This window comes from Trichomonas vaginalis, chromosome III (assembly GCF_026262505.1).
Source record: "Trichomonas vaginalis G3 chromosome III, whole genome shotgun sequence".
Taxonomy (NCBI): domain Eukaryota; phylum Parabasalia; order Trichomonadida; family Trichomonadidae; genus Trichomonas; species Trichomonas vaginalis.
Window position 1 is genome coordinate 24,972,652 of NC_067205.1, and position 26,523 is coordinate 24,999,174.

General features: G+C 33.8%; 9 protein-coding genes and 3 pseudogenes across 12 annotated transcripts, besides 2 other annotated features; 6 read left to right on the top strand and 6 right to left on the bottom strand.

The window, feature by feature from the left end:
• Positions 1-4,582: part of a mobile genetic element that runs on past the window's edge.
• TVAGG3_0760140 (organellar and viral DNA polymerase type B) lies at positions 271-1,098 on the bottom strand (the record flags this gene model as incomplete). Its single annotated transcript, XM_051245593.1, has 1 exon — positions 271-1,098. A coding segment is annotated over one exon (828 nt), but the record flags the coding sequence as incomplete, so codon positions are not given.
• On the top strand, positions 1,116-1,880 carry TVAGG3_0760150 (uncharacterized protein; the record flags this gene model as incomplete). Its single annotated transcript, XM_051245594.1, has 1 exon — positions 1,116-1,880. One exon carries the CDS (start codon positions 1,116-1,118, stop codon positions 1,878-1,880), a length of 765 nt encoding a protein of 254 aa, XP_051092181.1.
• Positions 2,134-2,775, bottom strand: TVAGG3_0760160 (uncharacterized protein; the record flags this gene model as incomplete). Its single annotated transcript, XM_051245595.1, has 1 exon — positions 2,134-2,775. One exon carries the CDS (start codon positions 2,773-2,775, stop codon positions 2,134-2,136), a length of 642 nt encoding a protein of 213 aa, XP_051092182.1.
• On the bottom strand, positions 3,252-4,053 carry TVAGG3_0760170 (protein of unknown function, DUF4106 family; the record flags this gene model as incomplete). The annotated part of the gene is made up of 1 exon (XM_051245596.1): positions 3,252-4,053. A coding segment is annotated over one exon (802 nt), but the record flags the coding sequence as incomplete, so codon positions are not given.
• A 21-nt stretch (positions 4,583-4,603) lies between the features above and the next one.
• Positions 4,604-26,523: part of a mobile genetic element that runs on past the window's edge.
• Positions 6,143-6,734, bottom strand: TVAGG3_0760190 (annotated as a pseudogene). The gene has a single exon. A coding segment is annotated over exon 1 (592 nt).
• Positions 7,322-8,813, bottom strand: TVAGG3_0760200 (annotated as a pseudogene). Its single transcript has one exon. A coding segment is annotated over exon 1 (1,492 nt).
• On the top strand, positions 8,914-9,616 carry TVAGG3_0760210 (annotated as a pseudogene). The gene has a single exon. A coding segment is annotated over exon 1 (703 nt).
• On the bottom strand, positions 20,044-20,748 carry TVAGG3_0760220 (HNH endonuclease family; the record flags this gene model as incomplete). Its single annotated transcript, XM_051245597.1, has 1 exon — positions 20,044-20,748. One exon carries the CDS (start codon positions 20,746-20,748, stop codon positions 20,044-20,046), a length of 705 nt encoding a protein of 234 aa, XP_051092184.1.
• TVAGG3_0760230 (uncharacterized protein) lies at positions 22,313-23,521 on the top strand (the record flags this gene model as incomplete). The annotated part of the gene is made up of 1 exon (XM_051245598.1): positions 22,313-23,521. The coding sequence occupies one exon, from the start codon at positions 22,313-22,315 to the stop codon at positions 23,519-23,521; it is 1,209 nt and encodes a 402-aa protein (XP_051092185.1).
• TVAGG3_0760240 (uncharacterized protein) lies at positions 24,165-24,401 on the top strand (the record flags this gene model as incomplete). The annotated part of the gene is made up of 1 exon (XM_051245599.1): positions 24,165-24,401. One exon carries the CDS (start codon positions 24,165-24,167, stop codon positions 24,399-24,401), a length of 237 nt encoding a protein of 78 aa, XP_051092186.1.
• TVAGG3_0760250 (uncharacterized protein) lies at positions 25,154-25,474 on the top strand (the record flags this gene model as incomplete). The annotated part of the gene is made up of 1 exon (XM_051245600.1): positions 25,154-25,474. The coding sequence occupies one exon, from the start codon at positions 25,154-25,156 to the stop codon at positions 25,472-25,474; it is 321 nt and encodes a 106-aa protein (XP_051092187.1).
• On the top strand, positions 25,700-26,227 carry TVAGG3_0760260 (protein of unknown function, DUF4107 family; the record flags this gene model as incomplete). The annotated part of the gene is made up of 1 exon (XM_001293599.1): positions 25,700-26,227. One exon carries the CDS (start codon positions 25,700-25,702, stop codon positions 26,225-26,227), a length of 528 nt encoding a protein of 175 aa, XP_001293600.1.

Here is a 26,523-nt window from a genome sequence, read left to right on the forward strand (position 1 = left end):
TGTTGGAGTTTCTGCATCTCTTGACTTCAATGCTCTTGCTCTCAAAGACCTAAATGTTAGAGCACCAGGTTTTACAAAGGACTTTATAAATGCTTTAATAGTTCCTGGTAAGTTATTGTTAGCATTAAGTAAGTTCCTTATGCTTCCATCATATACGTCCATAGCACTATGTAAAAAATCTATACTTTTCTTGTAGTCAGCAATAGACTGACTGTGATTTTTTAAAGATTTGTCAATACCTTTAAGCCAATCTTCATGCATGTCTGATACTGAGCCAAGAATATCATTTGCTTCCTTTAGTGTATTTTGTGCTTCTCGTAAAGTATCCAATCCCGTACGTGCATTGTTTGCTATACGTCTTACAGTATCTATTTGACTCCTTGTTTCTTGCATCCAACCAGATAAAGTTTTAATAGTATCCGAACCATTTGAAATGAAGTTCAAAGCATTTTTAACGTCATCTAAAACTTCTTCACCAAGTACTGCCCATATCTTTCCGATTTGGTATTGAAGAACTCCATATGAAGCAGCTGTTAAACCAGTATTTATAAGGTTCCATATCCATGATTTAGCAGTTTTTCCATCCTTTCCATCTTCACCATCCAAACCGTTTTCGCCTTGAGGTCCTTGTATTCCTTGTATTCCTTGTGGTCCTTGGGGTCCGGTGTCACCCTTCTCTCCTTTCAGTTCATCTTTATGTTCGTTATAATATTCTAATGTCATAAGGTGTACATCATTACTGCTACCAGCAACGCCGAGAATTTGTTTTTCATTCATGACTAAATTCTTTAGGCATTTAATGTTGTCGTCAAATCGAAAGCTCTTTAACAATTCAATGAGAACATTTAATACTTTCACTAATGAGGCATCTACTGTAGAATTTATATATTGCACCGTTCCATCATTTATGATAGGAACTTTACTTATTGTAATGAATGGGTCATAAGTGTTAAAAGTATCGAAATCAATGACTTTTTTAGTTTTTCCATCGTCAATGACTAAATCATTGCCTTCAATGGTTAAAGTTGAGTTTTCGTTTACTAGTTCAAGTGCTCTTCTTGCTTCATTTGTTTCATACGCATATGCAGCAATAGTCATATTTTAATGAGAATAAAATGTTGTTCTATTTGCAAAGTACAGACCCAAACGAATACGGGACAGTAAAGCTACAAACAAACTTAGGTCTTCAGAATGAAGCACTTGCTTTCAGAGTTGTTGACTTCAATACTATCGCAACTTTTGTCATAACAGATGAAACAGATTTCATAGAGATTGAAATAGATGACAAAAGAAGTGTTATAACATTTCCTAACAGAGCCGAGTACAGAATAGATAAAATTGCTGGAGTCATAAATACTCTCATAAATGAAGAAACTATTGACAACATAGATGTCGAACTCTCTTCTGAGGGAACATTGAAGTTCAGTTATGCGAAGGAGTTTAAGATAACACGAATGAGTCATAGAGTTCAATTGCTTCTGGGAGCATACCATATGACATTTCCTTTGAAAAGTGTTGACAAAACGATTGAGATGAAATCTGTTCCATATGTATGTTATGGCAATTGTTTGTACATTGAGTCTAAAATAGCTAATGTCACAGGCATTTCAGGAGTTAATAGTAAAGGTTCAGTAGAATATAAGTCTTTCTGTTATGAAGTAAATTCAATGTTCATTCCAAACGTTCCTGTCATAGCAACTCATTTAGGTAAATGGGTTCGCATTAGTCCTCATAATTTGAAAGACATGCAATTCAGACATGTTGACTTTCAAGGAGAGCCTGTAGAACTGAAGGCACCAGTGCGAATGACTGTTGAAGTTGACTTTTTAGAAAATATTAAATGCAACAGCTTACAAGAGAACTCAGAGCTAAAAATATAAAGTATGAATGTTATGTATTAGGTCATGCACTTTGGTTGTTGCTGTTTGATGAAACAAATGAATTAGTTATGTCAGTCAAGAGAACAGAAAAATATTGTGTTAGTGAAAACTGCACCAAGTCAATAAGATTAGGTTTGCATTATGAAGATGAGTTCGATACTGTTGAAGAAGTTTTGGATAGATATTACAAATTGCTAACTTGAAATTTTTTGACTGACGGCGCAAAGCGCCAAGACCGAGGGTCCTGACTGCTTTAATTTACTAAAACATATTTCAAACAAAGCTTATAGTCAGTAGATAGTTTTGTATACTCGTTCGAATATTTATACTTAAACTCAACTCCTGTAGTTCCTGGTGTTTCGATTATTCTAATATTACCTATTTTCATGAATAGTGGAGTTTGACCACAGCATTCGATTTCAGGGTCGAGATAGTCAATGACACATTGCTTTCCTGTTATTCGTGAGATAACATTTTCAAGGTCCTCCTTTGTTAGAATTATTTGGTTCTTACTTATAAGATTTACCAAAAGCTTCTTATCGTGTTTGAGTAAGATAGTTTGGTATAACTGAAGAAGGTAATGGTCTACGTTATCTGAAGGATTTGTTTGAACATTTGTGTAAGGATTGTCGTTGGCTTCTCTTGAAAGAATTTGGTCTAATGGTGGATACTCTAACTTAACATCTGATGTAGCGTTAGCGTTTGAAGCTGAGTTTAAATTCACGGCGCCATGCTCCAAGACCGAAGGTCCCGACTTAAGATCTGGTTCTTTTTCTTTCAAACACTCCGAACTATAGTTCTTTATGACAATATTGTTTGTCGTTCGTGAGTCAACATTTGATGTTGGTTCAATTGGAACATTAACGGCACCAGCTAAGATGGATTTGCTTCTCATTTCATATAGAATAAAAACCTTTTATATGTATGAAATGAACAATATACTCGACAAGGGTTTGAATGTAAAGCTAACGAATGAAAATATTGTTGAATTCACTGAGACAGGTGCTGTGTATAAAGATGTAGAACTACTGAACAAAAGAGCTAAGGGAAGAAGCAGGAACATGAACAAAGGGTGGAAGCCTATAAAAATTTATGTCAATGATGGCTCAGGAGGTTCAAACATAAAGTATGCAGAAAGTTATAGAGTTTATGCTCTCAAAGGTGAAAAGCCTTCATTTAAGAACAGCTATTCTAACGCATATCCTCAAAAGCTAACGGATGGGGAAGTGGATGATATGAATGACAGCAAAAATATTAACAGAAATGGCGACAGAGATGCATGGAATTTGTTTACCATCAGTCAATTGAAGGTTAAACTTTAAAACAATGTTGGTCGTTCCCATGGAATATTTTTGACTTTAATGGTATTAGTCATGATATGAATCTCAAGGTATGAATGAGGAGAGATGAGAGACTTATATGCTTCCCAAATTTCTTCAAAAGGTAATGTTATACCTGACTGTTTCCAAATGAGTTCAATATCATAACGTGAGAAACCTTGAAAGATAACGAAGTCAGTTATGAGACGTTTTATGTTTAAAGCAAGAAAACACCATGTTTGCATAAGTATTGCTACAGTTAAGTGGTAATGTCTGACTTTAGTAATGATGTTAGCTAATGGTGAGTCTGGTTTTGAAACTAAACCTTTTCCGGCGAAGTCGTCGCAAACGAGCAGAGTGTTTGAAGGATATTTTTTGAAGGGGTATTTTGAAAGTTTTGACAGAATGTAGTTTGTAAGTCGTTTCATATCGTAAACTCCTGAGTATTGACGTAAGTGGTGTTTGTCAATAATTCTTTCCATCTCTTCAGAAGTCTTTTGCATTCCTGACTGTATAAATTCAACGATGGCATAATATTTCCTCTTACGTCGAATGTAACGTTGAAGAAATTCAATGAGTTCACTGTCTGGAACTTTAACGACAGAGGCTTGAACTTTTGACATAAATGTTTTCGCTGTTGAGTCCATAGAGTCTGAAGTTGCTGATATAATGATTTGGTCATAGTAAGAGTTGTTTCCTAAACGCTCTGTTATGAGTATATAACGAATGAGGTTGAATGTCTTTCCTGACCCCATCTTTCCACAATAGAAATACACACCATTTGAACAGAATTCATAATCTTTGCTGAAAGGAAGAATGAGAGAACTGTTGAGCTTGTCTGTAGTTTCATTCATGTCTTCATCTACGTCATGTATTAAATGCTTCATTTTATCTCCATTAAAAATGCAAGTCAGAAATATTCAGAACATAGCACCGAGTCTAACTGACAAGAGTATAAAGATATACTATGAACATGTTATGATGAAACCAACCAAAATTCAAGAAAGTCAGTATACTTATGAATATCCAAGACACTGGGTAGAGTATGTAGGAGGTGAGAAAGCTATTGAAATAAGACAGGTTCGAAGTATTCCAGCAGGAAGAACAATATTATTGAAGAACTTTAATGTTTTGAGATATAATGATGAAACAAAGAAGCAAGATAGTTTCCCTGTTGCTGTGTATGTGAACTTAGATACAGGAGATGACATGAAAGTTTTTAATACAAAGCTTCAAACGGTAGTGAGAGAACAACTTACTGCGGAAGGACATCCATTACCTTCAGAAGTTACCATAGCATATAATTTTGAAACAAACTCAATAGATTTTAAAGTCATCTCTGCAAAGAAGTCAGGTTTTACATTTAATGAAGCAGATGTATATTAGTTAGTATGGTTAAGTCGTGTACTGTGGCACTGCGCGCCTCCGTACACAACTTAGCGGTTTTGACACTTTACGAAACCGTTAATGTATATTTTACAACACAAACACAAACACCAACTTAACCTTAAATATTTATAAAGCCGCCAACCACTTCACCTCACTAATGAAAAAATAAACGTTTTCACAAACGACTTCACTAATGTAAAAAATAAACGTTCTCACTTACAAAAGTATTGCAACTCCTCCCATTGCTGTGCTTCACATAACAGTTCATATTCTTCTGACTCACTTTCTTCTTCATATAGGTCAAAGTTACTGTCAAAATAAATGTTAGTAAGTTTTGACAAAGCTAATGAAACACGTTTACCGTTTGTATCGTATGCTTGTATAAACTTTCCATTCTTCATTCCTTCATAAATGCTTAAACTAACTTTACCCTTTCTCCCTCGTATCTGATAGAATGTATTTTCACGAGGAACAAAGAACAAATTCTTGAACTCATGACCGTTGTAGTTTGTTATCTCAATAGTTTTCGTCATTTATATAAAAATAAACTTAAAAATAAACTTAAAAATAAACTTAAAAATAAACGTTGTCAGAGGTGAAAAAATAAATTTAGGTGAAGTGGTGAAATCTCACCTCTTTTTTCACCTCTTTTTTCACCTCATGAATTCATTGCTTTATAACTCTCTTCCTTTCTCCAACTCTTCTAACTTCTTCTTAAGTTCAGCAATGTTGTCCTCATGAAGTTTAATCTTTCTCAAAATTCCTTCTCTATCTAATGGTTGCTTTATCTTTCTAAACTGAACTCTACCATCCTTCATAGTATGAACGTAAAAACCTTCTGGAACCGCTCCTGATTTAATGTATTCTACCAAAAACTTTTGTTTCATTGCTTCAGTGACTTTAGTCGTCATTTCAATCAAAGGTGAAGCTAGCACAGCGATAATGGATTTCATGACTTTTAGTATTTCATGCAATCTTAACAGATAGCCTTACAAGTACTTCCAGTGTCCCTAGCTGTCCCTCCTTTTTATATAACTCCATGACATTTATAATCTCGCGAAACTTAACAGGTAGCATAACAGATTAAAATCAGATGAGGTTTTGAACCAAAATTTCTAAGCAACGTTGTCAAGGATTTTGAGGAACTAGGGACAGAGTGTGGCAAAGTCCAAGATTTAATTTATCTTCATCTGTTTCATCAACGATCTCATCTAGTATGCCAATATTTTATTCATAACTCGTGGCAAACTCACTAACTTTCATTATGTTCATCTGCATGCTTCATCTGATAGAAAGTATGACTTTCATTAACTCTGTGAGATAATGAAAACTACTAGGGACAGAGACCATGGCAAAGTTCATGACTTTCATTATTTCCAGAACTTAATGAAAACTACTAGGGACAGAGACCATGGCAAAGTTCATGACTTTCATTATTTCCAGAACTTAATGAAAACTACTAGGGACAGAGACCATGGCAAAGTTCATGATTTAATTTATTCTCTCACTAACAACAAGTACAAACTCCAACACTAACGACAAAAATAAATGTCCTCACTTCTTAACAAAGTAATATGTGCTTCTTACACCACCATAGCTCAAACGTTTCTTTTCAAACATCGATTGAAACTTATTTTGAGCCATTGGCTTTAGTCTCTTTTTCTTCAAATACGCCAAGAAATCTTCTTCACATCTTTTCACTTCATAGCCTTCTTTAAACTCCTCCTTGTTAAGTTCTATGAAATCCTTTATCTCATTCTTTGTTGCAATGGCTTCTTCACGAACGACATCATGAACTATTTCATCATTGTTCTCATGTATGACCTCCTCACTGTTCTCATGAACTATTTCATCACTGTTCTCATGTATGACCTCCTCACTGTTCTCATGAACTATTTCATCACTGTTCTCATGAACGACCTCCTCACTGTTCTCATGAACTATTTCATCACTGTTCATGTATGACCTCCTCACTGTTCTCATGAACTATTTCATCACTGTTCTCATGTATGACCTCCTCACTGTCTTTCATAAGCGTTTCAAAGTCTCCTTTACTCATTACTTCAATCTCATGCTGTTCACAGTAGTACTTAAACTCACTGTATATGTCTTTGTTGTATGTTATATTGCTTCCCATGTACTCCATGAATTTTTCAAGCACTTCCTCATAATTCACTGTTTCTTTCTTTCCACGACCTTCTAATATCATACTTGCTTCGTAAATATAACTTCTTGCAGAACCGTCTCGCTTTCTACTTCTCTTCACAAATTCTCTCATCTTGCCACCAAATACATTTGAACTACATGCAAAGAATTCATTCTCCTTCGCAAATTCTTTATATCTTCTGTAGCACTCTGTACAATTCCATCCGGATACAAACTTTTCATAGAACTCCTCGTAAAACATTTGGTAAGGTGTTTTGTTCATTTCGATGAGTTCTTGTTTAGCCCTGGTGAATGGTATCTTCCTTACATCAAATTCACTTAAATCTTTCTTCATGAAGTACGTCAGTAAGTTTGAATAAAACTCTTCATTAAAGCTTTCAATGAGATTTGAGAAATATTCGTAATTTCCTTTGTATCTGCTGCTTACGTCAATGACAACAAATCTTCTGTCGTCTTTGTCAATCTTTACTGAGTTGAAGTTGTTAGATATCATGATGATATTACAAACATTCTCTATCTTTCTTACTGGCTGACACTTCTGATTTAAGTCCAACTGAGTCTCTGTTACTATTGACTTTAGTGCGTCGTGGTTCATGACCTTAGACGTATCGCATGAGCTTAGTTCATTGCATACGATGAGCTTCATGTTCTCAATAGCAGCATTGAATCTACCAACCACATTCTCTATTGCCGTTATATTATTGTTGGCGTACTTGCTAATGAGCTCGCATAGAACATTACTAAGTACATTCTTACCAGTTCCTTGCTTTCCTATTAACAAAAGTACTGTTCCAGTCTTTCCACAAGGATTTTGAACGATGTAGGCGAACCAGTTCAAAACATACTCATAAAGCTCTTCATCCTCATTACATATGACATCGTGAACATGTTTCAAATATCCTTCAATAACGTTCTCATCTACTTCATTCAGTACCTCATACTCATATCCTCTGAAATAGCTGTAAATGTCATCTCTTTCGTCAAAGAATCTCATGCCTGACTTCATAAGATAGTTCTTGTTCTGACCCGCTTCATAAATCATCAGTGCGTTCACATCCTTCTCCTCAATACGTCCTACATAAACACTCTTCATGAGCTTATTGAATTCCTTGCTATCTACTGACACAAGTGTTGTTGTGTCTCGTATTCCATCATAATCTTTCACTAGATATGTCATACGTGCTCCGTCAATAACAACAACACATCTTCTTAAGTCATTTATAACACTAGCTATGTCAATACCGTCCTCACTCATGTACTTATTTCTTCTCAAGTCCTTTAGTGTGAAAGTGTCTCTAAGTTCTATTTCAAGCAATTCATTTACACATCCTTTGCAATACTTCTCTATAAAATATTTCTGTCGTTCTTTACTAAGTTTCTTAACAGCTCTGAAGAACCATGTGTTTTGACTCAAACATCCTTCACAACTTCTCTCATTCATTCCTAGTTCTTTCATGTCATTATCTTCAACCTCTATGGTCTCATTGACTAAGGTCAAAGGGTTCTTAGTCATTGCTGGTCTTATCTGAAACAATGTTTGTGCAACAGGTTTAACTAGTTCAGCAACGTCCTTCCTTAATATGAATAGCTGTTTCCACTCATCTTTGCTAACAGTTCTTTCATAACCACTGACAGTAATGATTTCATTTGCTGACCTTAGACACTTATGTTCTATCATTTGTATTGCTTTTGTGTAAGGCTTTCGTGAGCATAGGTTGTATATGTCATTCCTGCAATGTTCATTCATGCCAATAGTACTAAATCCTTTCTTTGCTGTTGAGTGCATAATATCCATTAGTTCCTGTGTTCGTATTGCTGTCTCATAAAATACAACAAGACCTTTGTCATCTATGACGTACTTACCGAAAACATTGCTTATATTCTTTAACCATGAAATAACATCCTCATTCATGCTGTCAAACATGAAGTAAGGTCTTACATACTCTTCACTTATAAGATACTCCACAAAGTACTTGTTAAGCTCTATGTCCTCGTGAGCGATTTCATTAGGTTTGATATTAGTTCCTTTTGTCATTGCTGTCATGTACTTCACTCTCATAGTTCCTTTCAATAGCGTAAAAATACTTCATTGTTTCATAACTGCTCTAAATTCTGTTCAAAATTCGTACAACATAACTTTTTAACATTAGTGAAAGAACATGAGCGAAACAACAACATCTAACATTACAGAAGAAGTCAATGACAATGCCGATGAAAACATTACAGAAGGAGCTAGTGAAAATATTGACGAGTTCAGTGAGGAAGAAGATATTGAGGACGTCAATGAGAACGTTAGTGGGGAACAAACTCAATGGGAAACATTGAGAAATCATGAAGATTATGAGATTTGTACGACATATCCTTTTACTATTCGTCGAAAGAAAAACAAACATATTATGAGTGAATGCTTAAATAATTATGGTTATATTGCTTAGTTTAAACAACAAAATACATTTAAAGCATAGAATTATTGCAGAACAGTGGATTGAAAATCCAAACAATTTGAAAGAAATAGACCATATAAATCATGATAGAACGGACAACAGAATCTCAAACCTTCGTTGGTGTTCTAGATCTGAAAACAATAGAAATAAAAGCAAGTATGGCGATATAGTTTATGAGTTCGTTGATGAAATATCTGACGAAGCTGTTGAAATAACAGATTATGGTAAGCATTCGTTTGAGTTCTACTACTATGTTGAGAATGAGGACGCATTCTATTATTATACAGGTCTTAACTATCGAAAACTTCATATAAACTTTACAAAAACAGGTGCTGCTTATGTTTGTATGATAGATACAGAAAACAAGAGTGTAATCTTATGCATAAACAAATTCAAACGCTTGTACGGCTTCATGTAGGACAAACATTATTTTTCAACACTAACGCCAACACGTAGGACAAACATTCATGACTAACATTACTGTATAACATAAATGTTTTGTCATGATTTAATCGTAAATGTTTTGTCAAGGTTTCTTCGTAAATGTTTTGTCAGGGTTTCTTCGTAAATGTTTTGTTATGACCTCATCGTAATGAGTGTAAATGACCCAAAAATAATGTTTATGTTAGAATGTTAGATCTAACACCTTTTCTAACATGTTTTCTAACATGACCTCATCGTAAATGTTTTGTCATGATTTCATCGTAAATGTTTTGTCAAGACTTTTTCATCGTAATGAGCGTAAATGATCCAAAAATATATTTTAGGTGAAGAGGTGAGATCTCACCTCTTTTCTCACCTCTTTTCTCACCTCAGCCGCTAAGCGGCGAGACCCAAAGGGTCTTGAATTTTCATGACTTCTTCATCGTACATGTTTTGTCAAGACTTCTTCATCGTAATGAGCGTAAATGTTTTGTCATGACCTCATCGTATATGTTTTGTCATGACCTCATCGTAAATGTTTTGTCATGATTTAATCGTATATGTTTTGTCATGATTTAATCGTATATGTTTTGTCATGACTTCTTCGTAATGAACGTATATGTTTTGTCAAGACTTCTTCGTATATGTTTTGTCATGATTTAATCGTATATGTTTTGTCATGACTTCTTCGTAATGAACGTATATGTTTTGTCATGACTTCTTCGTATATGTTTTGTCATGATTTAATCGTATATGTTTTGTCATGATTTAATCGTATATGTTTTGTCATGACTTCTTCATCGTAATGAGCGTAAATGTTTTGTCATGATTTAATCGTATATGTTTTGTCATGATTTAATCGTACATGTTTTGTCAAGACTTCTTCATCGTAATGAGCGTATATGTTTTGTCATGATTTAATCGTACATGTTTTGTCAAGACTTCTTCATCGTAATGAGCGTAAATGTTTTGTCATGATTTCATCGTAAATGTTTTGTCAAGACTTCTTCGTATATGTTTTGTCAAAACTTCATCGTACATGTTTTGTCATGATTTCATCGTAATGAACGTAAATGTTTTGTGAAGAATATAACAACCGCCTGAATTCAGACGGTTGCTTTTTATACAAAATTCACGCAGGAAAATTCTTGAGTTTTGGTTGAAAGAATACGGTCGAGCCAAAAGTGGCTCAACCTCAAAACAAACATTTTATGAGCTTACTAAGGCATTTATGAATGAATTCAAAGGTATTTGCATACATCCTGACCTCGTTCATTTTGTTGTTGAATTCAGCAAAAATAATGTTTACGTTAATGTTTTCACTGTTACCATGTTACCATGTGCTACCAGGTTAATTAACTTCTCTTAAAATTACTGACAACATGACATTTAGACAGCAGTCCAGGAAATAAACTTCTTCGTAAATGTTTTGTCATGATTTCATCGTATATGTTTTGTCAAGGTTTCATCGTATATGCTTTGTCAAACATGAACGTATATGTTTTGTCATGATTTCTTCGTATATGTTTTGTCATGATTTCATCGTAAATGATTTGTCATGATTTCATCGTAAATGATTTGTCATGATTTCTTCGTTTATGTTTTGTCAAAACTTCTTCGTACATGTTTTGTCATGACTTTTTCATCGTAATGAGCGTAAATCAGACAAAAATATATTTTAGGTGAAGAGGTGAGATCTCACCTCTTTTCTCACCTCAGCCGCTAAGCGGCGAGACCCAAAGGGTCTTGAATTTTCATGATTTCTTCATCGTAATGAGCGTATATGTTTTGTCATGATTTCATCGTATATGTTTTGTCGTGATTTCTTCGTATATGTTTTGTCAAAACTTCTTCGTATATGTTTTGTCATGATTTCTTCGTTTATGTTTTGTCAAAACTTCTTCGTATATGTTTTGTCATGACTTTTTCATCGTAATGAGTGTAAATGATTTCATATAATTGCTTACCTCGGAAAACCGAGAGAAGAGATTCCATATGAAAATCGCAAGAATTTGGCTCCTGGTTTGAAATATTATTATGTTCATAGACTTCATCGTATATGTTTTGTCAAACATGAACGTATATGTTTTGTCATGATTTCATCGTAAATGTTTTGTCATGACCTCATCGTATGTACTTTGTCATGATGATTTCATCGAAACTAAACGTATATGTTTTGTCGTGATTTTATCGTAAATGTTTTGTCATGACCTCATCGTATGTACTTTGTCAAGATTTCTTCATCGTAATGAGTGTAAATGAACCAAAAATAATGTTTACGTTCATGTTTGACAACAACACAGCAGGGGAAGGCAGTTATGAATTATTTTTGAAGAACTGAAGGTGTCACTACGTCACCATGTGTCACTCGGTTAATGAACTTCTCTGAAAAAATGAGACAACATGACATTTTGACAACAACACAGGAAATAAATGTTTACGTATATGTTTTGTCATGATTTCTTCGTATATGTTTTGTCATGATTTCTTCGTATATGTTTTGTCATGACCTCATCGTAAATGTTTTGTCATGATTTCTTCGTAAATGTTTTGTCGAAACTTCTTCATCGTAAATGTTTTGTCATGATTTCTTCGTAAATGTTTTGTTATGACCTCATGGAACTTAAACGTACATGTTTTGTCGAAACTTCTTCATCGTAAATGTTTTGTCATGATTTCTTCGTTTATGTTTTGTCGAAACTTCTTCATCGTAATGAGTGTAAATGTTTTGTCAAACATGAACGTAAATGTTTTGTCATGATTTCTTCATCGTAATGAGCGTAAATGTTTTGTCAAACATGAACGTAAATGTTTTGTCATGATTTCTTCATCGTAATGAGCGTAAATGATCCAAAAATAATGTTTAGGGTAGAAGGGTAGATCTAACCTCTTTTCTAACCTCAGCCGCTAAGCGGCGAGACCCAAAGGGTCTTGAATTTTCATACGGAATCTCATCGTACATGTTTTGTCAAAACTTCTTCGTACATGTTTTGTCATGATTTCTTCTTCGTACATGTTTTGTCATGATTTCTTCATCGTAATGAGCGTACATGTTTTGTCATGATTTCTTCATCGTAATGAGCGTATATGTTTTGTCATGATTTCTTCATCGTAATGAGCGTACATGTTTTGTCATGATTTCTTCGTATATGTTTTGTCATGATTTCTTCATCGTATATGTTTTGTCAAACATGAACGTATATGTTTTGTCAAGACTTCTTCATCGTAATGAGTGTAAATGATTTGTCATGATTTCTTCATCGTACATGTTTTGTCATGATTTCTTCATCGTAATGAGCGTATATGCTTTGTCAAACATGAACGTAAATGATTTGTCAAACATGAACGTAAATGATTTGTCAAACATGAACGTATATGTTTTGTCATGACCTCATCATCGTAATGAGTGTAAATGTTTTGTCATGATTTCTTCATCGTACATGTTTTGTCGAAACTTCATCGTACATGTTTTGTCATGACTTTTTCATCGTAATGAGCGTAAATCAGACAAAAATATATTTTAGGTGAAGAGGTGAGATCTCACCTCTTTTCTCACCTCAGCCGCTAAGCGGCGAGACCCAAAGGGTCTTGAATTTTCATACGGAATCTCTTCGTATATGTTTTGTCATGATTTCTTCATCGTAATGAGCGTATATGCTTTGTCAAACATGAACGTAAATGATTTGTCAAACATGAACGTATATGTTTTGTCATGACCTCATCATCGTAATGAGTGTAAATGTTTTGTCATGATTTCTTCATCGTAAATGTTTTGTCAAAACTTCTTCGTACATGTTTTGTCATGATTTCTTCATCGTACATGTTTTGTCAAAACTTCTTCGTACATGTTTACGTTAATGTTTTCAGGTCATTCAAAAATGAATTATTTTTGAAGAACTGAAGGTGTCACTATGTCACTCAGTGTCACTCGGTTATTTAAATTCTCTGAAAAATGATGACAACATGACATTTTGACAACAACACAGGAAATAAATGTTTACGTTAATGTTTTGTTATGATTTCTTCTTCGTACATGTTTTGTCAAAACTTCTTCGTACATGTTTTGTCATGATTTCTTCATCGTAAATGTTTTGTCATGATTTCTTCATCGTAAATGTTTTGTCATGATTTCTTCATCGTAAATGTTTTGTCAAAACTTCTTCGTACATGTTTTGTCATGATTTCTTCGTACATGTTTACGTTAATGTTTTCAGGTCATTCAATAATTAATTATTTTTGAAGAACTGAAGGTGTCACTATGTCACTCAGTGTCACTCGGTTATTTAAATTCTCTGAAAAATGATGACAACATGACATTTTGACAACAGTGTAGGAAATTTGATGTTTACGTTAATGTTTACGTTAATGTTTTTAGGTTATTCAAATTATTAACTAAAGATGAACTTAATAAAATTTACAACAAAAATATATTAAATCGTTAATGTTTTCAGGTCATTCAATAATTAATTATTTTTGAAGAACTGAAGGTGTCACTATGTCACTCAGTGTCACTCGGTTATTTAAATTCTCTGAAAAATGATGACAACATGACATTTTGACAACAGTGTAGGAAATTTGATGTTTACGTTAATGTTTTGTCATGATTTCTTCATCGTAAATGTTTTGTCAAGACTTCTTCATCGTAAATGTTTTGTCATGATTTCTTCATCGTAAATGTTTTGTCAAACATGAGCGTAAATGTTTTGTCATGACTTCTTCGTAAATGATTTGTCAAACATGAACGTATATGCTTTGTCATGATTTCATCGTAAATGATTTGTCAAGACTTCATCGTAAATGATTTGTCATGACTTCTTCTTCGTAATGAGTGTAAATGATCCAAAAATAATGTTTAGGTGAAGAGGTGAGATCTCACCTCTTTTCTCACCTCTTTTCTCACCTCATTGAATTTTCATGATTTCATCGTAAATGTTTTGTCAAACATGAACGTATATGCTTTGTCAAAACTTCATCGTATATGCTTTGTCAAGACTTCTTCATTTCATTCTATACACAATTTACATCATAGACGATTTAATAGATATAATACTTTACTGTTTCATCTGATATACACATTCTTCCTTCATTTCATTCTATACACAATTTACATTATAGACGATTTAATAGATATAATACTTTACTGTTTCATCTGATATACACATTCTTCCCTAAACATTATTTTAGTTAAAGTCCATCAAATATTTTTAGGATACTTTCACCAAATAATATTTATATCTAATGAAATCCTCCATGTTAGAAAACATGTTAGAAAAGGTGTTAGATCTAACATTCTAACATAAACATTATTTTTGGATCATTTACGTTCATTACGATGAAGAAGTCTTGACAAAGCATATACGATGAAGTTTTGACAAAGCATATACGTTCATGTTTGACAAAACATTTACGATGAAATCATGAAAATTCAATGAGGTGAGAAAAGAGGTGAGAAAAGAGGTGAGATCTCACCTCTTCACCTAAACATTATTTTTGGATCATTTACACTCATTACGAAGAAGAAGTCATGACAAATCATTTACGATGAAGTCTTGACAAATCATTTACGATGAAATCATGACAAAGCATATACGTTCATGTTTGACAAATCATTTACGAAGAAGTCATGACAAAACATTTACGCTCATGTTTGACAAAACATTTACGATGAAGAAATCATGACAAAACATTTACGATGAAGAAGTCTTGACAAAACATTTACGATGAAGAAATCATGACAAAACATTAACGTAAACATCAAATTTCCTACACTGTTGTCAAAATGTCATGTTGTCATCATTTTTCAGAGAATTTAAATAACCGAGTGACACTGAGTGACATAGTGACACCTTCAGTTCTTCAAAAATAATTAATTATTGAATGACCTGAAAACATTAACGATTTAATATATTTTTGTTGTAAATTTTATTAAGTTCATCTTTAGTTAATAATTTGAATAACCTAAAAACATTAACGTAAACATTAACGTAAACATCAAATTTCCTACACTGTTGTCAAAATGTCATGTTGTCATCATTTTTCAGAGAATTTAAATAACCGAGTGACACTGAGTGACATAGTGACACCTTCAGTTCTTCAAAAATAATTAATTATTGAATGACCTGAAAACATTAACGTAAACATGTACGAAGAAATCATGACAAAACATGTACGAAGAAGTTTTGACAAAACATTTACGATGAAGAAATCATGACAAAACATTTACGATGAAGAAATCATGACAAAACATTTACGATGAAGAAATCATGACAAAACATGTACGAAGAAGTTTTGACAAAACATGTACGAAGAAGAAATCATAACAAAACATTAACGTAAACATTTATTTCCTGTGTTGTTGTCAAAATGTCATGTTGTCATCATTTTTCAGAGAATTTAAATAACCGAGTGACACTGAGTGACATAGTGACACCTTCAGTTCTTCAAAAATAATTCATTTTTGAATGACCTGAAAACATTAACGTAAACATGTACGAAGAAGTTTTGACAAAACATGTACGATGAAGAAATCATGACAAAACATGTACGAAGAAGTTTTGACAAAACATTTACGATGAAGAAATCATGACAAAACATTTACACTCATTACGATGATGAGGTCATGACAAAACATATACGTTCATGTTTGACAAATCATTTACGTTCATGTTTGACAAATCATTTACGTTCATGTTTGACAAAGCATATACGCTCATTACGATGAAAGAAATCATGGACAAAACATATACGAAGAGATTCCGTATGAAAATTCAAGACCCTTTGGGTCTCGCCGCTTAGCGGCTGAGGTGAGAAAGAGGTGAGATCTCACCTCTTCACCTAATATATTTTTTGTCTGATTTACGCTCATTACGATGAAAAAGTCATGACAAAACATGTACGATGAAGTTTCGACAAAACATGTACGATGAAGAAATCATGACAAAACATTTACACTCATTTACGATGATGAGGTCATGACAAAAACATATACGTTCATGTTTGACAAATCATTTACGTTCATGTTTGACAAATCATTTACGTTCATGTTTGACAAAGCATATACGCTCATTTCGATGAAGAAATCATGACAAAAACATGTACGATGAAAGAAATCATGACAAATCATTTACACTCATTACGATGAAGAAGTCTTGACAAAACATATACGTTCATGTTTGACAAAACATATACGATGAAGAAATCATGACAAAAACATATTACGAAGAAATCATGACAAAAACATGTACGCTCATTACGATGAAGAAATCATGACAAAACAATAACGCTCATTACGATGAAGAAATCATGACAAAAACATGTACGCTCATTTACGATGAAGAAATCATGACAAAACATGTACGAAGAAGAAATCATGACAAAACATGTACGAAGAAGTTTTGACAAAACATGTACGATGAGATCCGTATGAAAATTCAAGACCCTTTGGGTTCGCCGCTTAGCGGCTGAGGTTAGAAAAGAGGTTAGATCTACCCTTCTACCCTAAACATTATTTTTGGATCATTTACGCTCATTACGATGAAGAAATCATGACAAAACATTTACGTTTCATGTTTGACAAAACATTTACGCTCATTACGATGAAGAAATCATGACAAAACATTTACGTTCATGTTTGACAAAACATTTACACTCATTACGATGAAGAAGTTTCGAACAAAACATAAACGAAGAAAATCATGACAAAACATTTACGATGAAGAAGTTTCGACAAAACATGTACGTTTAAGTTCCATGAGGTCATAACAAAACATTTACGAAGAAATCATGACAAAACATTTACGATGAAGAAGTTTCGACAAAACATTTACGATGAAGAAGTTTCGACAAAACATTTACGAAGAAATCATGACAAAACATTTACGATGAGGTCATGACAAAACATATACGAAGAAATCATGACAAAACATATACGAAGAAATCATGACAAAACATATACGTAAACATTTATTTCCTGTGTTGTTGTCAAAATGTCATGTTGTCTCATTTTTTCAGAGAAGTTCATTAACCGAGTGACACATGGTGACGTAGTGACACCTTCAGTTCTTCAAAAATAATTCATAACTGCCTTCCCCTGCTGTGTTGTTGTCAAACATGAACGTAAACATTATTTTTGGTTCATTTACACTCATTACGATGAAGAAATCTTGACAAAGTACATACGATGAGGTCATGACAAAACATTTACGATAAAATCACGACAAAACATATACGTTTAGTTTCGATGAAATCATCATGACAAAGTACATACGATGAGGTCATGACAAAACATTTACGATGAAATCATGACAAAACATATACGTTCATGTTTGACAAAACATATACGATGAAGTCTATGAACATAATAATATTTCAAACCAGGAGCCAAATTCTTGCGATTTTCATATGGAATCTCTTCTCTCGGTTTTCCGAGGTAAGCAATTATATGAAATCATTTACACTCATTACGATGAAAAAGTCATGACAAAACATATACGAAGAAGTTTTGACAAAACATAAACGAAGAAATCATGACAAAACATATACGAAGAAGTTTTGACAAAAACATATAACGAAGAAAATCACGACAAAACATATACGATGAAATCATGACAAAACATATACGCTCATTACGATGAAGAAATCATGAAAATTCAAGACCCTTTGGGTCTCGCCGCTTAGCGGCTGAGGTGAGAAAAGAGGTGAGATCTCACCTCTTCACCTAAAATATATTTTTGTCTGATTTACGCTCATTACGATGAAAAAGTCATGACAAAACATGTACGAAGAAGTTTTGACAAAACATAAACGAAGAAATCATGACAAATCATTTACGATGAAATCATGACAAATCATTTACGATGAAATCATGACAAAACATATACGAAGAAATCATGAACAAAACATATACGTTCATGTTTGACAAGAGCATATATACGATGAAACCTTGACAAAACATATACGATGAAATCATGACAAAACATTTACGAAGAAGTTTATTTCCTGGACTGCTGTCTAAATGTCATATGTGTTGTCAGTAATTTTAAGAGAAGTTAATTAAACCTGGTAGCATACGCTACATGGTAACATATGGTTAACAGTGAAAACATTAACGTAAACATTATTTTTGCTGAATTCAACAACAAAATGAACGAGGTCAGGATGTATGCAAATACCTTTGAATTCATTCATAAATGCCTTAGTAAGCTCATAAAATGTTTGTTTTGAGGTTGAGCCACTTTTGGCTCGACCGTATTCTTTCAACCAAAACTCAAGAATTTTCCTGCGTGAATTTTGTATAAAAAGCAACCGTCTGAATTCAGGCGGTTGTTATATTCTTCACAAAACATTTACGTTCATTACGATGAAATCATGACAAAACATGTACGATGAAGTTTTGACAAAACATATACGAAGAAGTCTTGACAAAACATTTACGATGAAATCATGACAAAACATTTACGCTCATTACGATGAAGAAGTCTTGACAAAACATGTACGATTAAATCATGACAAAACATATACGCTCATTACGATGAAGAAGTCTTGACAAAACATGTACGATTAAATCATGACAAAACATATACGATTAAATCATGACAAAACATTTACGCTCATTACGATGAAGAAGTCATGACAAAACATATACGATTAAATCATGACAAAACATATACGATTAAATCATGACAAAACATATACGAAGAAGTCATGACAAAACATATACGTTCATTACGAAGAAGTCATGACAAAACATATACGATTAAATCATGACAAAACATATACGAAGAAGTCTTGACAAAACATATACGTTCATTACGAAGAAGTCATGACAAAACATATACGATTAAATCATGACAAAACATATACGATTAAATCATGACAAAACATTTACGATGAGGTCATGACAAAACATATACGATGAGGTCATGACAAAACATTTACGCTCATTACGATGAAGAAGTCTTGACAAAACATGTACGATGAAGAAGTCATGAAAATTCAAGACCCTTTGGGTCTCGCCGCTTAGCGGCTGAGGTGAGAAAAGAGGTGAGAAAAGAGGTGAGATCTCACCTCTTCACCTAAAATATATTTTTGGATCATTTACGCTCATTACGATGAAAAAGTCTTGACAAAACATTTACGATGAAATCATGACAAAACATTTACGATGAGGTCATGTTAGAAAACATGTTAGAAAAGGTGTTAGATCTAACATTCTAACATAAACATTATTTTTGGGTCATTTACACTCATTACGATGAGGTCATAACAAAACATTTACGAAGAAACCCTGACAAAACATTTACGAAGAAACCTTGACAAAACATTTACGATTAAATCATGACAAAACATTTACGTTATACAGTAATGTTAGTCATGAATGTTTGTCCTACGTGTTGGCGTTAGTGTTGAAAAATAATGTTTGTCCTACATGAAGCCGTACAAGCGTTTGAATTTGTTTATGCATAAGATTACACTCTTGTTTTCTGTATCTATCATACAAACATAAGCAGCACCTGTTTTTGTAAAGTTTATATGAAGTTTTCGATAGTTAAGACCTGTATAATAATAGAATGCGTCCTCATTCTCAACATAGTAGTAGAACTCAAACGAATGCTTACCATAATCTGTTATTTCAACAGCTTCGTCAGATATTTCATCAACGAACTCATAAACTATATCGCCATACTTGCTTTTATTTCTATTGTTTTCAGATCTAGAACACCAACGAAGGTTTGAGATTCTGTTGTCCGTTCTATCATGATTTATATGGTCTATTTCTTTCAAATTGTTTGGATTTTCAATCCACTGTTCTGCAATAATTCTATGCTTTAAATGTATTTTGTTGTTTAAACTAAGCACAATATAACCATAATTATTTAAGCATTCACTCATAATATGTTTGTCTTTCTTTCGACGAATAGTAAAAGGATATGTCGTACAAATCTCATAATCTTCATGATTTCTCAATGTTTCCCATTGAGTTTGTTCCCCACTAACGTTCTCATTGACGTCCTCAATATCTTCTTCCTCACTGAACTCGTCAATATTTTCACTAGCTCCTTCTGTAATGTTTTCATCGGCATTGTCATTGACTTCTTCTGTAATGTTAGATGTTGTTGTTTCGCTCATGTTCTTTCACTAATGTTAAAAAGTTATGTTGTACGAATTTTGAACAGAATTTAGAGCAGTTATGAAACAATGAAGTATTTTTACGCTATTGAAAGGAACTATGAGAGTGAAGTACATGACAGCAATGACAAAAGGAACTAATATCAAACCTAATGAAATCGCTCACGAGGACATAGAGCTTAACAAGTACTTTGTGGAGTATCTTATAAGTGAAGAGTATGTAAGACCTTACTTCATGTTTGACAGCATGAATGAGGATGTTATTTCATGGTTAAAGAATATAAGCAATGTTTTCGGTAAGTACGTCATAGATGACAAAGGTCTTGTTGTATTTTATGAGACAGCAATACGAACACAGGAACTAATGGATATTATGCACTCAACAGCAAAGAAAGGATTTAGTACTATTGGCATGAATGAACATTGCAGGAATGACATATACAACCTATGCTCACGAAAGCCTTACACAAAAGCAATACAAATGATAGAACATAAGTGTCTAAGGTCAGCAAATGAAATCATTACTGTCAGTGGTTATGAAAGAACTGTTAGCAAAGATGAGTGGAAACAGCTATTCATATTAAGGAAGGACGTTGCTGAACTAGTTAAACCTGTTGCACAAACATTGTTTCAGATAAGACCAGCAATGACTAAGAACCCTTTGACCTTAGTCAATGAGACCATAGAGGTTGAAGATAATGACATGAAAGAACTAGGAATGAATGAGAGAAGTTGTGAAGGATGTTTGAGTCAAAACACATGGTTCTTCAGAGCTGTTAAGAAACTTAGTAAAGAACGACAGAAATATTTTATAGAGAAGTATTGCAAAGGATGTGTAAATGAATTGCTTGAAATAGAACTTAGAGACACTTTCACACTAAAGGACTTGAGAAGAAATAAGTACATGAGTGAGGACGGTATTGACATAGCTAGTGTTATAAATGACTTAAGAAGATGTGTTGTTGTTATTGACGGAGCACGTATGACATATCTAGTGAAAGATTATGATGGAATACGAGACACAACAACACTTGTGTCAGTAGATAGCAAGGAATTCAATAAGCTCATGAAGAGTGTTTATGTAGGACGTATTGAGGAGAAGGATGTGAACGCACTGATGATTTATGAAGCGGGTCAGAACAAGAACTATCTTATGAAGTCAGGCATGAGATTCTTTGACGAAAGAGATGACATTTACAGCTATTTCAGAGGATATGAGTATGAGGTACTGAATGAAGTAGATGAGAACGTTATTGAAGGATATTTGAAACATGTTCACGATGTCATATGTAATGAGGATGAAGAGCTTTATGAGTATGTTTTGAACTGGTTCGCCTACATCGTTCAAAATCCTTGTGGAAAGACTGGAACAGTACTTTTGTTAATAGGAAAGCAAGGAACTGGTAAGAATGTACTTAGTAATGTTCTATGCGAGCTCATTAGCAAGTACGCCAACAATAATATAACGGCAATAGAGAATGTGGTTGGTAGATTCAATGCTGCTATTGAGAACATGAAGCTCATCGTATGCAATGAACTAAGCTCATGCGATACGTCTAAGGTCATGAACCACGACGCACTAAAGTCAATAGTAACAGAGACTCAGTTGGACTTAAATCAGAAGTGTCAGCCAGTAAGAAAGATAGAGAATGTTTGTAATATCATCATGATATCTAACAACTTCAACTCAGTAAAGATTGACAAAGACGACAGAAGATTTGTTGTCATTGACGTAAGCAGCAGATACAAAGGAAATTACGAATATTTCTCAAATCTCATTGAAAGCTTTAATGAAGAGTTTTATTCAAACTTACTGACGTACTTCATGAAGAAAGATTTAAGTGAATTTGATGTAAGGAAGATACCATTCACCAGGGCTAAACAAGAACTCATCGAAATGAACAAAACACCTTACCAAATGTTTTACGAGGAGTTCTATGAAAAGTTTGTATCCGGATGGAATTGTACAGAGTGCTACAGAAGATATAAAGAATTTGCGAAGGAGAATGAATTCTTTGCATGTAGTTCAAATGTATTTGGTGGCAAGATGAGAGAATTTGTGAAGAGAAGTAGAAAGCGAGACAGTTCTGCAAGAAGTTATATTTACGAAGCAAGTATGATATTAGAAGGTCGTGGAAAGAAAGAAACAGTGAATTATGAGGAAGTGTTTGAAAAATTCATGGAGTACATGGGAAGCAATATAACATACAACAAAGACATATACAGTGAGTTTAAGTACTACTGTGAACAGCATGAGATTGAAGTAATGAGTAAAGGAGACTTTGAAACGCTTATGAAAGACAGTGAGGAGGTCATACATGAGAACAGTGATGAAATAGTTCATGAGAACAGTGAGGAGGTCATACATGAGAACAGTGATGAAATAGTTCATGAGAACAGTGAGGAGGTCGTTCATGAGAACAGTGATGAAATAGTTCATGAGAACAGTGAGGAGGTCATACATGAGAACAGTGATGAAATAGTTCATGAGAACAGTGAGGAGGTCATACATGAGAACAATGATGAAATAGTTCATGATGTCGTTCGTGAAGAAGCCATTGCAACAAAGAATGAGATAAAGGATTTCATAGAACTTAACAAGGAGGAGTTTAAAGAAGGCTATGAAGTGAAAAGATGTGAAGAAGATTTCTTGGCGTATTTGAAGAAAAAGAGACTAAAGCCAATGGCTCAAAATAAGTTTCAATCGATGTTTGAAAAGAAACGTTTGAGCTATGGTGGTGTAAGAAGCACATATTACTTTGTTAAGAAGTGAGGACATTTATTTTTGTCGTTAGTGTTGGAGTTTGTACTTGTTGTTAGTGAGAGAATAAATTAAATCATGAACTTTGCCATGGTCTCTGTCCCTAGTAGTTTTCATTAAGTTCTGGAAATAATGAAAGTCATGAACTTTGCCATGGTCTCTGTCCCTAGTAGTTTTCATTAAGTTCTGGAAATAATGAAAGTCATGAACTTTGCCATGGTCTCTGTCCCTAGTAGTTTTCATTATCTCACAGAGTTAATGAAAGTCATACTTTCTATCAGATGAAGCATGCAGATGAACATAATGAAAGTTAGTGAGTTTGCCACGAGTTATGAATAAAATATTGGCATACTAGATGAGATCGTTGATGAAACAGATGAAGATAAATTAAATCTTGGACTTTGCCACACTCTGTCCCTAGTTCCTCAAAATCCTTGACAACGTTGCTTAGAAATTTTGGTTCAAAACCTCATCTGATTTTAATCTGTTATGCTACCTGTTAAGTTTCGCGAGATTATAAATGTCATGGAGTTATATAAAAAGGAGGGACAGCTAGGGACACTGGAAGTACTTGTAAGGCTATCTGTTAAGATTGCATGAAATACTAAAAGTCATGAAATCCATTATCGCTGTGCTAGCTTCACCTTTGATTGAAATGACGACTAAAGTCACTGAAGCAATGAAACAAAAGTTTTTGGTAGAATACATTAAATCAGGAGCGGTTCCAGAAGGTTTTTACGTTCATACTATGAAGGATGGTAGAGTTCAGTTTAGAAAGATAAAGCAACCATTAGATAGAGAAGGAATTTTGAGAAAGATTAAACTTCATGAGGACAACATTGCTGAACTTAAGAAGAAGTTAGAAGAGTTGGAGAAAGGAAGAGAGTTATAAAGCAATGAATTCATGAGGTGAAAAAAGAGGTGAAAAAAGAGGTGAGATTTCACCACTTCACCTAAATTTATTTTTTCACCTCTGACAACGTTTATTTTTAAGTTTATTTTTAAGTTTATTTTTATATAAATGACGAAAACTATTGAGATAACAAACTACAACGGTCATGAGTTCAAGAATTTGTTCTTTGTTCCTCGTGAAAATACATTCTATCAGATACGAGGGAGAAAGGGTAAAGTTAGTTTAAGCATTTATGAAGGAATGAAGAATGGAAAGTTTATACAAGCATACGATACAAACGGTAAACGTGTTTCATTAGCTTTGTCAAAACTTACTAACATTTATTTTGACAGTAACTTTGACCTATATGAAGAAGAAAGTGAGTCAGAAGAATATGAACTGTTATGTGAAGCACAGCAATGGGAGGAGTTGCAATACTTTTGTAAGTGAGAACGTTTATTTTTTACATTAGTGAAGTCGTTTGTGAAAACGTTTATTTTTTCATTAGTGAGGTGAAGCGGTTGGCGGCTTTATAAATATTTAAGGTTAAGTTGGTGTTTGTGTTTGTGTTGTAAAATATACATTAACGGTTTCGTAAAGTGTCAAAACCGCTAAGTTGTGTACGGAGGCGCGCAGTGCCACAGTACACGACTTAACCATACTAACTATATTCGAATGAAAACTTCAAAGCTGTTGCATGGTTAGATAATGACGATTGCTTTAAGAAAATATTTAAATACAGTGACTCAACGATGTCAATAGATGACCTTCGTGGAATGTTACCATCGACGTTTACAGTAGAAGGTTCAACAGGATTGCTTACAAGATTGTCAATTGGTGGTATTTGGTCTCGTGAGAACATTGTTATAAAATCCAGTATAAGTGAATTTGCTGAAGAATCTATATTATGTCTTTCAAACTACATGTATTCGCCGCCGAAGCATTATAGTATAACAAACTTTGTCAGTAAGTTTAATATAAGACTTGTTGAACCTTCTTCAATGAAAGATGTTGTGCTACCCAAAGATGGAAAGGATGGACTCATTATTGAGATGATTTTAATAGCATATTAAATGAGCTTGTTCTTGAAGGTCATTCATGATGAAATAACTGTTGTAGAAGATGTTAGCAATTGTTCAGACATTTTGAAGCGTATAGATGATATAAGAAATAAGTTAGATAGACCGCAAAGCGGTGAGGGCGAAGCCCATGAGAACGCTTATGTTTCATTGACTTTCTCCAGTAACGAAAACTTTTATGAGATAATATTGAAGAGAGATGATTTTAATATGGGGTAAATGGTAGCTTGGGCAGCTTTAGGCGCAATGGGAACAAAAGCATTAGCATTTGGAGCAAAAGCACTTGGAGCTTATGACGCAGTAAATAAAATGAGTGGAGGAAGGGTTTCGAAGACATTAGATGCAAATAAAGGGAAGATTGGAGGCTGGGTTGCAAAGAAGTTAAGATTAAATAAAATAGGGCTCATAAATAAAGCATCCAATTTAGTTGCGACTGAGTCAGAAAATGCTTTAGGAAAGGACGATGAGTTTGCAAAACACGCAAAAGACTTTAATGACCAGATGAAAGGTGAAACAATACATTTAAATAGAGTCGATGGAACTAAAGAAAATGTTTCTTCTCCACCAGCGGTTTATCCATACGGACCTTATGGAATGTATGGAAACCCTTATGAACGACCATTTGACCCATTGACTGGTGGAAGTAACTGGTATCATTACGGCCGAAGAAGAAAGACAGTCAAGTTGGAGACAGACGTGAAGAAAGCAACTAAAAAGAAACCAAGGAAGAGAGTTATAAAGCAATGAATTCAACAGGGTAGAAAAGAGGTTAGATCTAACCATCTACCCTAAATTTATTTTTGTGCTATGTTTTCATACGTGTGAGGGTGGAGACACTGAAAACATTTACGAAATCATTAATGAAAACATTAACGTAAACATAAACGATAAAATATATTTCCGGGCTAGTTGTCAAAATGTCATATTGTCATCATTTTTAAAAGAAGTTAATTAACCAGGTGACACATGGTGACGTGGTGACACTGAAAACATTTACGAAATCATCACTTGGTTCAGAGATTTGAAATCTTATACGTAATGGA